Source organism: Papio anubis, chromosome 3 (assembly GCF_008728515.1).
Source record: "Papio anubis isolate 15944 chromosome 3, Panubis1.0, whole genome shotgun sequence".
NCBI classification, from domain to species: Eukaryota; Metazoa; Chordata; class Mammalia; order Primates; family Cercopithecidae; genus Papio; species Papio anubis.
In genome coordinates this window covers 87,782,779-87,798,635 of record NC_044978.1, presented here as the reverse complement: position 1 = coordinate 87,798,635, position 15,857 = coordinate 87,782,779, and the positions used below count along the sequence as shown (strand labels likewise).

Sequence of the window (15,857 nt, the reverse complement as noted above, 5' to 3'; positions counted from 1 at the left end):
CACAATGTTCTTCAGGAGAAATTTCCATGAAAACGAAAGCAGTAAGTCATAACACTAAGATAGTGACTATATTACAGTCTTATAAATCCCCTTCCTAAACTTGCTAGGATCAGTCCTGATTTTTCTTAAAACCTACATAAAACCAGATATTTTTCCCCAGTTCACAATGCTGAATCTAGCATATAAAACTCCATTTGCTTTATATAGAGAAAGGGTCACTTCTTAATTCTGGCAACAAACATAAAAAACGAAATTTTAAAAGCCATTAGTACAAAAAAAAAATTAAGAAGAGTTATTTTAACTATGACTTTCAAATTCAATGTTATGAAATAAACTTAACACTGCAGTTACTTTGCCATATTCAGTTTCTTAATTATAAGCTTATAATGAGGTAAGCATGTCTTTAAAACATATTCAATATTATTTAAAGATTGCTTAAGTCTACCTGTCATTGATCAGTCCTCTGCTATTGCCCCATTACCCCAAATTTTGCCCCTCTCTAACCCTCAGAATTAGGTCCATTAACTTCCCCAAAGATACCTGATCCCCTCCTCATCACTCCCTCTACCACCTTCCCACGTGCAGTGGCTTAGAAATAGCTGCTGCTCAGAAAACAGACCTCTCCATATTGACCTTGGAGCTCTTAAACTGTGTTTCCTGAGACTCTTGCTCTGCTATGAAGCAGACTGTTGATACCACAGAGGGGGAATATTAGCTTCATGGCGTCCTGAAAAGCAATTGAACATGAAGGCCAACCCAGACCTACCCACAATTCTGAGGTGTGTTGGCAATGTTATATATAGGTAGGGTGTGCGTGGGCAGCCCCAGCTTATGTCTGTTACAACTTTCATCTTCAAAGCATCCTGATTTAGACAATAAATTAGAAGTTCACCCTGGTCATAAGCACCCCTTCATTCTACACATTCACTTTACATTTTCCCTACCCCGCTACCATCCCTTTAAACAATCACCCCCATGGACATCTGGCCCCCTTTGCGCCACTGGCTATCAAAGCTTTCTGAGCTTTAACTACAAGTATTCTGTAGCCACTACTTTTCATACACACTATATTCTATGCAGGCCCATTTTTAAATATGACAGATTTGTTTTATGAAAACCAAGCAATTTCCCAATAAAGCCTTTCTCTTCCAAACTAAAAAATATAATTAAAATGTCTTGCATCAGACTTAGAAGCATAAAATTAGCAAAAATAAATCACAAACCAATCACCTTCTCACTGAAAAAAGTTAGTACAATGTTCTAAAATCAAAAATAGCAATTGTTACAGGATTAATAGTAAAGATGAAGGTCTATAATTCAAAAAGAAAGAGTAGCCACACACAGAATTCAATTACATTTTACAAATGGCAAGGTAAAAAAAAAAAAAAAAAAAGTGTGATCCAAGAGCAGCAAATGGATGAGTAACAGTAAGGCAGAAGTTCAAGGTGAGAAATGAGTTTGGGGTAGCTTAATTAAGGATCTAAGGAAGGACATTTAGAAAGCAGAATAAAGTAACAGGCAAGAGAAAGGCTGCAGGAGGTCCTAGAGGGGTAGAAGCAGAGTAAGAGCCGGTAAGCAGCTGACCAACATCAGATACCTGACTCTGCTGTGCTTGTGGGGCAGCCAATGATCGATGAGAATTTCCGTTAGTAAAGAGTGGGAAAAAGCATTCCCATGACTCATCCGCATGGGATAATTGCTAAATGGTTAATGCTGTATATAACTGCGTATTTTGTATCAGAATAAGTATAGCCCTCCAAAAGATAACTTGCAGAGTCATTCACCAGCTTCAACTGAGCAGCCTGATTGAAACCAGCTGAGCCAATGACATCACCACAGGCTTTTTACTATAAAAAGGGCAAGCTCTGTGAGGTCAGGAAGCAGAACTAAGCTCCGTGAACAGAAGCCAAGCTGAAAGAGGAAAGAGCCAAGAGAAGTTCAGAGAACAGACTCATTCCAAGAAGAAGCTAGAATGAGCAATTTACTCAGAGATGGCTGCAGAAGAAAAAGGCACAGAATGGCAATCTTCCTTTAAGAATAAGGGGCTGCTGTTCTCCCTAAAGAAGTAAGTTATCTAAAGTGAAGTTTCAAAAGAGAAACTGACTGAAGCACTTCACATTTTCAGTTCCTGGAACTAAAATCAACTGTAACATCATCAAGGTAGTAATATTCTTGTAGTCTTTTCCCTCAATGTATATTAACTGAGCACTTACTATGGACCAGGCACTATAGTAAGAAATGAGAATACATTCGTGAATAAAATGGACAAAAGTCACTGCCCTCTTAGAGCATATATTCTTGGAATGTAAAGCACTAAAGAGACAAATGTACGGCATGTCAAATAAGCATTAGAGAGAAAATTAAGAAGAAACAGTAGCTGGACTGAGAATAGTGATATTTGAGGAGGTGGGGAGATAAGCCATGTGGTTATCTGGGAGAAAAGCAAACAGAGGTAATAGCAAATATAAAAACCTTGAGCTGTGAATCTGTTTTCTTTTTTAAATAAATATCAAGAAGGCCACTGTTACTGGTCAGAAAGAACAAGGAAAAGCAAGAGTCTGAGAGTGGACAAGTTAATTTAGACAGGCAAGTGAAAGTGTTAAGCAGGTATTTGTATATATGAGACTAGAGGCACTGAGGAAAGATCCAAACTGTAAATAAAAAACTGGAAACGAACCGGGTGCGGTGGCTCACGCCTGTAATCTCAGCACTGTAGGAGGCTGAGGCGGGTGGATCACCTGAGGTCAGGAGTTCAGGACCAACCTGGCCAACATGGCGAAGTCCCATCTCTACTAAAAATACAAAAATTAGCCAGGCGTGCTGGCATGGACCTGTAGTTCCAGCTACTTGGGAAGCTGAAGCTGGAGAATCACTTGAACCCAGGAGGCGGAGGTTGCAGTGAGTCAAGATCACCTCACTGCACTCCAGCCTGGGTGACAGAGCCAGACTCCGTCTCAAAAAAAAAAAAAAAAAAAAAAAAACTGGAAACCATCAGTGTCATACATGAAAGAAGAATGCTTGAGCTCACTCCACAAGTGCATTATATAGAAAAGAGAAGGGGGCATCCCAATGGTTAAATGGTTAGAGGATGAAGAAATGAAGAAATAGGGGGGAAAAAAATGACTGAGAGTGAACAGCCTATGATGCAGGAGGAGAACCAAGGGCATGTGATGTCCAAGTACTCCAGCGAAGAATGTGTTCCGGGAGAGACAGTGTGATCAGTTGTGTTAAATGCTATGCCAAGTCAAATCAGATGAGCCTGCTATTAGACTTGACAACACTGAAGTTATTGGAGACTTTGACAAAAGCAGGCTCTGAAGTAGTGAAGGAGGAAAAGCTTTGGAGAGGGTTCAAGGAAGAACAGGAGAAGAGCAATTTGAGACAGTGAACGCAGATAACTCTTTTGGAGAGTTCTGATCTGAAGAGAAGTGCAGCAGTAGCTGGATAAGAACAAGGGCTCATGAGAAGGTTTATTATTTCAAGACAGTAAAAACTATGGCATCTTCTGCTAATGAGTATGATCCAACAAACAGTAGAAAATGCTGATGCAGAAAAGAGGACTTGCTGGGGCAATGCTCTTAAATAGGTAAGGGGGTGAGATCCAGTAAAGAAGCCTTGGTTCTTCTTTGGTTTAAGTGAAATTTAATGTGTATGGATTACAGTATAATGTGATTTGTATAAAAAAAATATAATTGAGTTGGCTATGAATGAGAATGTATCAAAACATTTGCCACAACTTTCTGAAATTTTTAAGTTATTTAGGTTATGATACAGATGGTTTTTAAGTAAATCAAATGTAATGAGAAAGTGGTTAAACATTCAGCATGCAACTCAAGTAAGTCAATCAAATGTAATAAGAAAGTAGTTAAACAGCATCCAACTCAAGTAAGAAAACAAACTAGGTTCTTCCATAATTTCACTTTAATTTTACATAGTGAAAAAAGCATCCTCCCTAAATTAATCAAAATGCTTGTCTACATGTAACAAAGACAGACTTGCTAGTTATTGAGGATCTTTCTTCCTGTACTAGTTCCCAAATGACAAACCTGGGGAGGAAAACAGAAGAATTTGCATTCAACATACATTCAGTTAGACCTCAGAGGGCCTATAAGTGCACATTCATGGAGCCTTCCATATCTACAAAAATTGATATTTGATATCCCTCCACCCCAGACCTTTTCCTGGGAAAAGCTAGTCCAGAGAATGAGAACACATTATCTTCTCATTTATGGCAAGTTTGAAAGTGACTTACAGTTATTCTATATGAGCTTAGATAATCCACTACCAAAATCATTTTAAATCTGGCTTAACTGCTAAGGCCAATTTTGAGGAGAAGTGTTTTTAACAGTCTTGATAACCACTTCACACCCACCTAGCAGCCCCTGCAGCCAAGAGCTAAGTGGCAACAGAAAAAAAACTACAGTTTTTCTATCCTATCTATGAAAACCAGAAGAATGACAAAGGAGATTAGATGAGTGAAATGTGATGGAGAGACCTCACTAGAATTCATGTTAGATACAGGTCCAGACCTCTTCCCAGAAGACTGCTTTAAGCTAGTAAGACATGGACAATCAGGTCCCGAATTCCCAGTGGCCTGTTTTAAATGACAGTGCAGTCAGCATATTTCTTGGATCTGACCAATCTCAGGGCTTCTAGTCCTGCCTTCCCGTGTCAAGGTAGTGTCTGACTCACACTCATTCTGCGTTCTTCCCCATTTCTTTCTTGGTCTATTAACTTGTTGATTTTGCAACCCAAATGATACTATTGTCAATAGATGTCCAAAGACTGGGGTAGAATTAACTTAACATAATGCATGTGGGTGCTTTAACACCTAGCAAGCTTCCCTTCCTGAGCCTGCTGAGATGCAGGAAGTAAAGCAAGGCTCCCACCCACCTCACACCACAGAAACATGGCTGATTTACACAGAGGAGGAAAACCTGTTTCCGGGGCGGTCCACAACACATTTAGCATGGACATTTAAAACAGCTCATCCAACTCTAATTTGAAATCTAACTTTGATAAAATAAGCAGTCATTTTAAGTGAATGCCTTTCCTTTCTATCTATCCTTCACTTATCTGGGTCAAGCATTATCTGGTTCAAATGTATTAAATAATAAGAGTTAATTATTTTTATTATACTTTAAGTTCTAGGGTACATGTGTACAACGTGCAGGTTTGTTACATATGTATACATGTGCCATGTTGGTGTGGTGCACCCATTAATTCGTCATTTACATTAGGTTAATTTTACAGGTTCACATAACACAATTAACACATTCTCAAAGCTCTTTCTTTGTGCTTTAAAAATGTAAAACAAAACAAAAAACCCTTGAAAATCAAAATCTGCACTACTCAGTTTTCTCACAAAGTATTAGTATTACCACTTGACAGAAAAATAATAATTTACAGGAAAGCGTCAAATTTCAAAAAGATGGTTTTCAAACACTTGGTTTTAACATGTAGCTGGTTAACAACATAGGTTCAGATTAAAGTAAGTATCTACCCCTAATGTGGCAAATAATTTTGTGACTTGAAATAGCAAAACATCTAAGCCTTGGTATCAATATTCTCTGTAAAAAGAGAGCATTGTCTAGCATGGCTCATATTGTTGCTTTTGGCTATAATGTTCTTTGATTTCCTTCTACACAATGTTATAAATCATTAGTCTCTCAGGTTAGTAAAATTTTACTCAACATAGACTGGTATTATTTTAAATTAGCAATAAAAAAGGTAAATAAGTCAGGTGCAATACAAGTAAATGAATAAAATACGAGTATTTTAGTCAGAAAAATCATTGCTTGCAGGGAAAAATACATTTCTTTTAAGTAATGTGGCAAACCACTCTTAAGACTGCTGCCGGGCTCCACTTCCTCCTTCCCTGGGAACTGTCAGCACTCCGGCAGGTACACAACCATTCTGCAACCCAACCTACAGTTGATTGATTTGGAGGGTACACACCAAATCCATGTAAAGACAATCAGATTTTCTCTTCCTGCAAGATGCCATTGTTATCTGATAAATCCAGGTTGGGTACAACTAATAACTAAGTCATGGTATGACTCTGAAGAACCCAGCACTACTGCTTCCAAAGCAGTTCTTAGTCCCTACGGCCACCCTGGTTTCTTCCTACTCTTTGCAAGACTGATGTTTCAGTTACTCCCAGGATTCCTTTAAATCCTAAAAGTTTCCATTTAAATTAATTAAAACTAAATAAAATGTAAAATCCAGTCTTGTAGCTGAACTAGACATATTTCAAGTGCTAAATAGTCCCATATGACTATTGATTACCATGCTGGATAGCTCGGATTCTCTAAACATTTTCCTCATCACAGAAAGTTCTACTGGACAATGATCCCCTAGAACCTTCTAATAAATTTCCTCTTTTCTTAAACTGCTAGGATCAGGGTTTGTTTTATGTGTCTTTGTTTTTTGTTTGCTTTATATTTGTATCCGTAAGCGTAATCAGGAAGTATAATGGTAACTTTCTGAAAATCTTGTATAGGATTTCTGGGCAATTTCAAGGGTTTCAAGTCTTGGAGTTAACGTTACTTAAAAACTTAAAAGTTTACTCACAGGACTCCTGGACACCTCCTGGGTCACAGAATCATGGAATTTAAGAGCTTGGAAAAACCTTAGGATATATCTAATGCAATATCCTGGGTTTTTTTACACACAAGACATTAACACTCACAAAGCTTGTAACTTGCTTTTGTTTCTGAATAGTACTTAAATTTGGCTTAACAGATTATTTAACACAAGATAAACAATATACCAACTAAAAATGTAATATAAAACATAACTCTGCAAATCTCATGCTTACACAAGTAACAAAGAATGAAGTTTAAATATTTATTTACTCACCAAGCTGTTACTACACCAACTCCTTCCTACTCCTCACCCCCATTTCCCCCCACTTATTTATTTTGTAAGGTGCATTTGCCATGGTTACCATTGTTTTCAATGTCATAGTTACCCATATCTAAAAGGCACAGAAAACATTCTGTACTTTCTAATCTGGGAGCAACTACATTTTTTTGTTTTAATTTTTATTTTTCACTAGAACCTTTATGTTTAAATCTTCCACATGATTAGTCATCTGTACAGATTGGAATCTGGATAGCTGAAGATGTTTTTATTCAGTTGCTTTTAAATAAATAGTAACCAAACATCATTTAAAATATGGGGATTAAAATGTCATACTTATTCATCAATAGATGTCAACTTGCTAAAGCAAGTTCTTTTGGCATCTTCTGAAGAAACGTATTGTTTCTAACAACAGCAAGAAAACCACACAAACACAAACCCAAATACTGATGGGAGACAAGGATTCTAACCCTCTACCTGTACTATTGTTTCACACCTCACTGCACTAAAATCTGCAACGTCCCACGGCACAGAGATTTTACAGGTTTCTTTCAGGTAAATATAGAATTCAAAATTCATGCAATATTAATTTTGACATAAAGGATTATGTGTAAATAATTATTATATTTCATTTGCTTTCCTTTAATCATATCTTATGAAGTAGTAGAAAGGAGATTATGGCCTCCCAACCATCCTTTCCATTAAAGATAAATTGCTTATACTTTCCCTGCTAAATAGATTTACATCTAATATGACTAATCTGTAAATAAATGGAGTACAAGATTTATAACCCCTGCACATATCAAATCACTTAAGATCCAGTTTTTGTATGGCTTAAAGAGTTCCCCCTTCTTACATCACATCACACAAACCAGATCCCGTCATCTGAAACAATGATATACATTTCATTTCAAAGAATTAATTGACACTAATTCGTTTCCCTTCCCTTTCAAATGCCTGTGTGTGTGTGTGTGTGTGTGTGTGTGTGTGTTGTAATACATATGGATGTTGGCTACTCCTGTCTCAGAGAAACACCTCTCCCAAAAGGGTCAAGGATGACCCACAAAGTCAACAAGGGGAGTTCTTGAACTTATCAATGCCCGCTGCTATGAATCATGCCATTAATCAATACGAGTGTGAATCATCACAAAGCCGGTCCAGGGAACACAGACCAAGATTTTGCAGTCATTCAACAAAAGTTTTGGCTGATAATTTACACAATGAAAACAAAAAGGCAAAAACCGCATAAACTCCTACACCTAAATTGCATTGCAAAAGCACATATACTTTAGAGCAGTGGTCCCTAACTGTTGTGGTGCCAGGGACCGGATTCGTGGAAGACAATTTTTTCACGTACCAGGCAGGGGTGGACGGATGGTTTCAGGATGAAACTGTTTCACCTCAGATCATCAGGCCTTAGTTAGATTCTCATAAGAAGCATCCAACTTAGGTCCCTCACATGTGCAGTTCACAATAGGGTTTGTTCTCCTATGAGAATGTAATGCCACTGCTGATCTGACAAAAGGCAGAGGAGCTCAGGCAGTAATGCTCTCTGGCCCGCCACTCACCTCCTGTGTGGCCAGGTTCCTAACAGGCCACAGACTGCTACAGGTCAGAGGCCCAGGGGACCCCCTGCTTTAGAGAAAATATGCTAAAGTCAATATATGTATGTTAAGGCAAATAAACACAAATGCCAACCACAATCTTGGGTGGCTTTTGTTAAGACACCTGACTCCTTTAAAATACTTGCATATACTATGGAAAGGATTACAAATTATTTAGGTCATAAAGTTTTGCACCTGGAAACATCTACTTCACTGAAAAGTTACCAAGAAGGTAGAAAAATCCTGGAATCTCACAAATGGAAGTTATGAAGTTAATTATGTTAATAAAATTCAAACAACTAATTAAAAAACAAAAACTGTCTTGCACACTTTAAGGGGCTCTGTAACCAAACTCATAGCATCTGCTACACTTCATTTCAAAATGGAACTCAAAATACTCTCACAGGCCACTGTGTCAGAATTTTAACCATTCCTCCAAAACTGATAGTTGACACAAATGCTATAAAAAATTAAGTATAAGAAATTCAGCTTCAGCATTCACAGCTGGTCATGACAGACCATGGGAGAATCTGAAGGCCTATAAAGGAAGCCTGGTCCTTCATCAAGGTCTGAGTAAGTGGGTCGGCTGTCATCTGTGACAGAGTTCAGCCTCTCACAGGAAAGTACATTAGCTGCAGCAGCCCAGGATCAGTTTTCGACAGCTGAGACTTGAACCTGTAGGATTTTAAAAGTTGTTAACTTTTTGTGATGGAAAGCATATATATTCTTTCCAGCAGGTTTTAGATTGCACAACAGGAAAAAAAAAAAAAGTATGTGTGTAATATTAATATACCTTTTCTCTTAAACAGTAATGTGAGGCTATGTTTACTAAATTTTTAATATTTAAAGATTAAATAACAAGGTCATTCTCAAATCTGTATTTCATTTCTGAAACCCAGTAACTGACAGATAAAAATAAAAAATAAAAATAGCTATTAGCAGAAATATCTTGGCTAATTTACCTTGCTTTAGCAAAGCTTAAAATTTTTGAACTGGCCACCATCTTACATTTTTTATTACTTTAATTATACATACTTAAGCATTAGAAACACAAAAAGTCACACTCATTTTTATATAACCCTTTTAATGTATACATTTAGAGTGCATCGCCAAAAGAAATAGAAATTAAAAGCCTTTAGAGAGAACTGATGTTGACCTTTACTCCTTGACAAAATGCTTGTTTTGAAAATATTCAGCATAGAAACACAAGCCTCTGATCAAAACAGTGGCAATACATGTTAATTTCCTTAGATACGCAGTCCAACTCCAGGCATGTGAGTGTGAAGCTCAGACACCCTGAGCAGCAGCCTGTCTTCTGCTCCATTCAAGAGCACCAAGTCCTCTGCTTAAAGGACCCACCGTCATCTACAGCCAGGACAAGAAAGACACTCACTATTTCAATTAACACAAGGACAAAATTATTTTTCTGCCATCCAAGGTATATAGATCATGTGGCATTAAAAAGGAAACAAAATAGTAGCTAGCATTCTATTAATCTCTTTTTTTTTTTAAATTGATGTGAAGAAAGTGCCTAAAGAACTTTTCAGTAAGTTTGCCCAACACAAACTTTAAATTTACATTGCTAATCAAAGGTTGGTAACTTAAGTTCTGTGCAAACTCAAGAAATGCAAATAAAATACAGTTTTCAACAACCCAGTTCCTGCTGCATCGTACCATTTTTTTCCTTCCTTGACCCAACCGTTTAAGTCAGACAGGTTGAGGAGACAGTCACCTTCAAGAAAGCCCTTTGCCCTGCCAGCTTAAAGTCATGCCAGCAACCAAAGTAGAATCTGATATAAAAATAGGAGTCTGAGGAATCCAGGGAAGGCAAAGCACATCCTAAGGCCAACAGGTTAGATTGCCATCACCTCTTGGTGATAGAAACTTAAGGCTATATCTGAAGGCGCTATAAAATTAACCTCCTCTACCAAATTAATCAGTTAAGTCAATAAATCACTAAAATGGCCAGATGTCTGGCTGAAAAACCAAAGTGAATGAATTGGTGTTGTAGAGTCACAGGTGAAGGACATTAATCTACTTTTTTACAAGTCTTAGCTTATACATAAAGGCCATTTATTTTACTGAGGCAAAATTAATGGTTACCTACCCCCAAAAAATTGCAAGCATGTCATTACAAACTCATTGGGATATTAATGTGGAATTAATTAATTACTCTCAAGTTATCTGAATTTTCAGGCACCCTAGGTTCAAACAAATTAACAGATAATTTTTAAAAGAAGGAAAGGAGAGGGGAGGAGAAGGGAGAAGGGAGGGGCAGGGGGAGGGGAGTGGTGGAAGGAGCCTGATAAGAGGTAAAGCGGAAGAAGGGAAGGAGGAAGGGCGGAAGGGATTAGTAACAAAATAGTGCTACCAAAAGGAGAAATAAAGCTTAGCATGCTAGTTACAAAGACATGATGATGCTCATGAGGTAGTAAAAATATTATCTGTGTATTTAAAAAAAATAAAGGAAGCAGCTGTATAAATATTTTAGCTTTTTCCCCCCAAAAAAATGTTTATATGCCATTCTGAGGATAGAAATAATCCAAGCTGAGGCAATGTATTAACCCACTAGAAAACACACACACACATACGCACAGGCATGCACAAAATGAAGTGCCTTGAGTCCCTTCATCCTTCCTCTTTTTGATTTGAAACATTTCCTCCCAACTTGGCTGCAAGACGGAAATCCTGAAAGTGAGGGTCATCAACAGTATCTGTCACTCTCCAACTGCGTAGGAGGAAAAAAACAAGCTCTTACTTGCTGGTTTCAATTTAGAAAAAAGAAAAATGACACTGGTCTGCTATCTTTTATAAACCCATTATAAATGTAATGCCAAATTCACTAAAACTATGTATATCTACATTAAAATATACTCAAAAGAGAAGTTACAACAAAAATAACTCTATAGCTAAAATACACATTTTATTTTGTACATTTCCTTCATATCTATATATCAGAATACATACATGCATATAGGTATAATAACGGTTTGCTTATAGTTTTGCATTCTGCACTTCCACTTGGCAGCCCATAACATCTCCACATGTTCCACATATTTGTAAAATCACTAAGAATTCCATAGTATTCCACAAATTAGTAATCTATTTATTCACTAGCTTATTTATTTATACCTGCCTTCTTATAGAATGGGCTTAGCAGACAATCTCTCTCACTTGAGGTAGACTATTATGATTTCCCCTATTCTCTTTTTGGACACTTTTGGATGTTTCCAATTGTCTTCCTCATTTTGCAGTGAAACCTGCAATGAGCAACTTCATGTAATAAAGCTCCCTTTCTGAATTTAATCATTTCATGATTAATTCTCAGGTGAGTTAATGAGTCAAAGATGGTAAATCCAGTCTCTTACGTGTAAACATATATAATTTAGTGCATACATTTTCATAGATTCTTTTTATACATAATATATGTATATATGAGTTTTTTAAAACTTATCTTTCATTTTACATTTTCTCCCTGCCCTCGAGTATGAGCCTATGACTTCTGTGAATCTGTCTCATTCAAATGTCACTTGATTCCAGTTATACATTCAATTTAACAACATCACTATAATCCCAAAATGTCTGTGTGTCTGTGTGTGTGTGTGTGTGTGTGTGTGTGTCAGATGTTTAAGACTAACAATAAAATGGGCTTACATGACCTAAGATCATGCTGCTGGAATGGTGCAAGGAAGTGTTAGGAAGGAAGCTAGCCTGACAACAGAAATGTGCCATCCACATGCACGTCATGAAGACTGTGCGACACCAACATTGTACCTCGCAAGACAAAAGTGATCTACAGTTTTAAGAGATGAGTGACATAAAGTTAAAAGTCAACAAAAGTTCACAAAACGTGCCAAGCAGCAGCTAGCAAAAATCTTGAAAATAGTAACTTATTTAAAGGATATAACTGTGTTTCTAGTTTGATTAAGTCATAAGATGCATTCTATAAGAAAGATCATTTCTGTTACCTCTATCTCCAGTTTGACTTTCTCTGGTGCAGTCCCAGGAATTTCCTTTGGTCACCCATTCCTCTCCTGTTAACGGCCCAACTGAGGTGGAATTGCCATCCACATTAAACCACCCTTCACATTTGCTTTCCTATCACCTTGTTTTATTTTTAACAACACTTATCAGTAACTGGTATTTTCTTGCTTAATTAATATAAATATTTCCTTGCTTAAATAGTATAAATACATGAGAATGTAAGCCTAACAAAGTAAGAACCTTGTCTCTTTATTTTTTCATTCATGTAAACAAATATTTAGAGTCCCTACATATGCTGGACAGAGGATGGAGCAGCGATCAAAATGCAAAAATGCATACACCCTCATGAAGCTTACATTCCAACAAGGAGAGACAGACAACTCACTGTAAGAGTTAAATAGTATGTTAGAAGGTAGTTAATGCTATTGAGAAAAATAAAACAAGGAAGGAACACAGGGAGTGCCAGAGTGAGGGTAGAGGTATGTGGCTGAAACTTAAACATCATCTCCAGCACCTACGAGAGGGCTTGGAGGCAATCAATGAATACCACCTCATGGGATGGTGCCAGACTGACATATCAACTCCCTGGATACAGTGATTGGTTTTGAGGTATGCAAATAAAATCAGAGTCATTCAGATACAAGAAACATTGGAGCCAGCAAGCACCACTGTATTTTGGTGTTGTGAACAGGCAAGGCTTGGAGCTACTACAATCATTTTGCTACTTAAGAACAAAGCCATCATAAGTAGGAAAGCACAATGTAGGAAAGGCAGAACCTAAGAGAGCAAAATAACCAGGATTGTTTACATTATTTGATTGTCTGCTGCAAACTGTACCTGATGTTTTGCCCTTTAACTAGGCTATTCAGTTACTTGGCATAATTGGAACCTCTAAATCAACTAAATTAGTTCTTCTATGTGGGTCAAAACAATTTCCTGCTTTGCTTTCACTAATAGGAGTTATCTTAGGGGCCAATTCCTCATTTGAAAAAAGTCAGAGTTGCTGTGTGATGTTATTTAATCCACTCTGAGCTAGGTTTCCTATGACTAGCAACCTAAGGAGTCTGTATTGGCATGGATTCTAATTTATTATGTAATCTGAGGATTGCTTTCCCAACACATGGCATGCTCATCACTACGTCCTTGTTCCAGCTGTGGAATACTTCCTCTACCCTCCACTCCAAGCCTCAATTAAGGGAAGGTCCTCCACTCTACCAATCCACATCCATATCTCCATTGCTTTCACAAAGCATTCACGAATTAATCCATGCATTTATTCACTCAATCATTAACTCTAACAAATGTTTAGCAGACACTGACAAACACTGAGAATAAGACTAATAAGGCAACGTCCTTGTTCTCAAGGACATTTCAAAAAGGAAGGAAAATACTTGAATGAATATCTGTAATAGCAAATGCAGGCTGATTACTTGGACAGAGTGATACGTAGGAGACAATGAGAGTGTGAATGGTGGAGTAAACAAATGTCTTTGGAATGGCCCACAACTTCCCTTACCTCCAACTAGGCTCGATGGTGGTATCAACTTGTCCTATAACACACACGGGCCAGTCACAGTGGCTCACACCTGTAATCCTAACACTTTTAGGAGGCTGAGGCAGATTGCTTGAGCCCACGGGTTTGAGACTAACCTGTGCAACGTGGCGAAACCCTGTCTCTACAAAAATAAAATAAAAAATTAACCAGGCATGGTGATGTACTCCTGTAGTCTCAGTTATTCAAGAGACTGAAGTGGGAAGATCACCTGAGCCCAGGGAGTTTGAGGCTGCAGTGAGCCCATGATTGCACCACTGCACTCCAGCTTGGGCAACAGAGTGAGACCTTGTCTCAAAAAATAAATAAACACATACACACACACACACAGAAACACACATACACAGCCCCTAGAGTGGGACCTGGCTCTTCCCTAAAAAGTTCTAAGGTCTTTAAGGGCAGAACTCTGTCCTATCATTCTTTTAGAGCTTCTAATATTTCTAGCATATCATACACAGTAAGTCTCCAGTAATCGCTTATTAAATTAAAATATGGGTGTTTTGTACTCAAACATTTGAAAAGAATCATAGATGCTGTTTATCTGTAGTCCTAGTTAAATTTCATTGCTTTCTGAAACTATCAGTTTTACCTGTTGTAACAGCTGAGAGCTTATCAGAAGAGCTCTTCCTAAACCAGCAGTACATGCGCCTCTCCCAGGGCATCACCACGTGGCCTCTAAATCAGCTCTTCCTAGTGGGTCGAAATAAGTCCCACTTTGCTTTCACTAACACGAGTCCTTTTAGGATCCAAGGAAATAATTACTTTAGAGCTTTACTTTTAAATACTATATACAGAAGCCTCTATGCTTTGGCAATGAATTAAAGAGAGATTTTTCTATTGCCACAGAACTCCTTAATCAGGCTCTTCTCAATTTAGAAAAATAAATTTAAAAGACTGACAAACTAAGTGGAACTAAGTACAGCTTTTGGTCCTTAAGACAGGGCAAACAACAATTAATCAAAAAACAAGGGGTTGGGGTGGACATAACATGTTCCTGAAAAAGTTTTGAGGATTCTTAAAAGCTAATGTGATTCAAAAGGGAAAAAAGTGTCTTTCTCATATGGTGAACAGTCTACTTTGTATTGTTTTTCCACATGACAATCTTACGTATTAGATCACATAATGTAAACTATTTTCTATTTCCAAACCTATGTGGTCATTTACAGGCGAAGTTTCATAAACCAACTTGCTAACCATCCTATACAAATCTCACCCACTGTTTCAAAATGTTAAATTAAAATTTTGGTACTACTGTACTATTAGTGTTATGGTCAGAGAATGCATGACTGGTAAAGTAGGGTCTGGGAAGCTGGTCTAGAATCATAATCCACACTCACAATGTGGTCAACGGGCAAGTGCATTCTGAAGTTCACAGCAGGAAAGGGAAAGCAGCATGGAAAACATGTGCTTCCCTTTTCCCCACTCGAATCCTCCTACCCTTTGTGTTCTCCTCCTTTACCTGCAGGCTCAATCACAGGTAATAATATTATCCTCGATTTTCTGCCTTCCCATGCTTCACTTTTCCGTAACACATCTTGGGCAGCCACTGGCTGCCTAGAGGCCAGGACAGGGAAGAAGACACGCTCAGGAACTCTTGATTCTTCAGACTTTAAAAGAATACCAACCAGCCCAGTCATGGCTGTGTCCTAAGAAAGGAAGAAATGTTGGTCACTTCTCTTTGATGTTTACCTACTCCAATGAGAGTATGAAGGGTGGAGTGAACAAATGACTTTGGAATGGCCCACTTCCCTTACCTCCACTAGGCTTGACAGTGGTATCAACTTGTCTTATAACACATATGGGCCAGTCCCTCACATTTTTCCACACGTAGAAGATGCTCCTGTTCCCCACCT

At 37.9% G+C, this 15,857-nt stretch overlaps 1 protein-coding gene across 5 annotated transcripts in view; it reads right to left on the bottom strand.

Moving 5' to 3' along the window:
- PPP3CA (protein phosphatase 3 catalytic subunit alpha) overlaps window positions 1–15,650 on the bottom strand; it is a 280,082-nt gene extending 264,432 nt beyond the window's left edge. For 2 of the 5 annotated variants that reach the window (XM_017958529.3, XM_021938664.2), the window contains exon 1: window positions 15,464–15,650. In XM_017958529.3, the coding sequence (XP_017814018.2) occupies window positions 15,464–15,641 (178 nt within the window). In that variant the 5' untranslated portion in view covers window positions 15,642–15,650. Of the gene's footprint in view, window positions 1–6,861; window positions 8,379–11,063; window positions 14,083–15,463 lie in introns of those variants that run through there. The other 3 variants (XM_031664405.1, XM_031664404.1, XM_021938665.2) reach the window with 3 other exon arrangements.
- Between the last annotated feature and the right edge of the window lie 207 nt (window positions 15,651–15,857).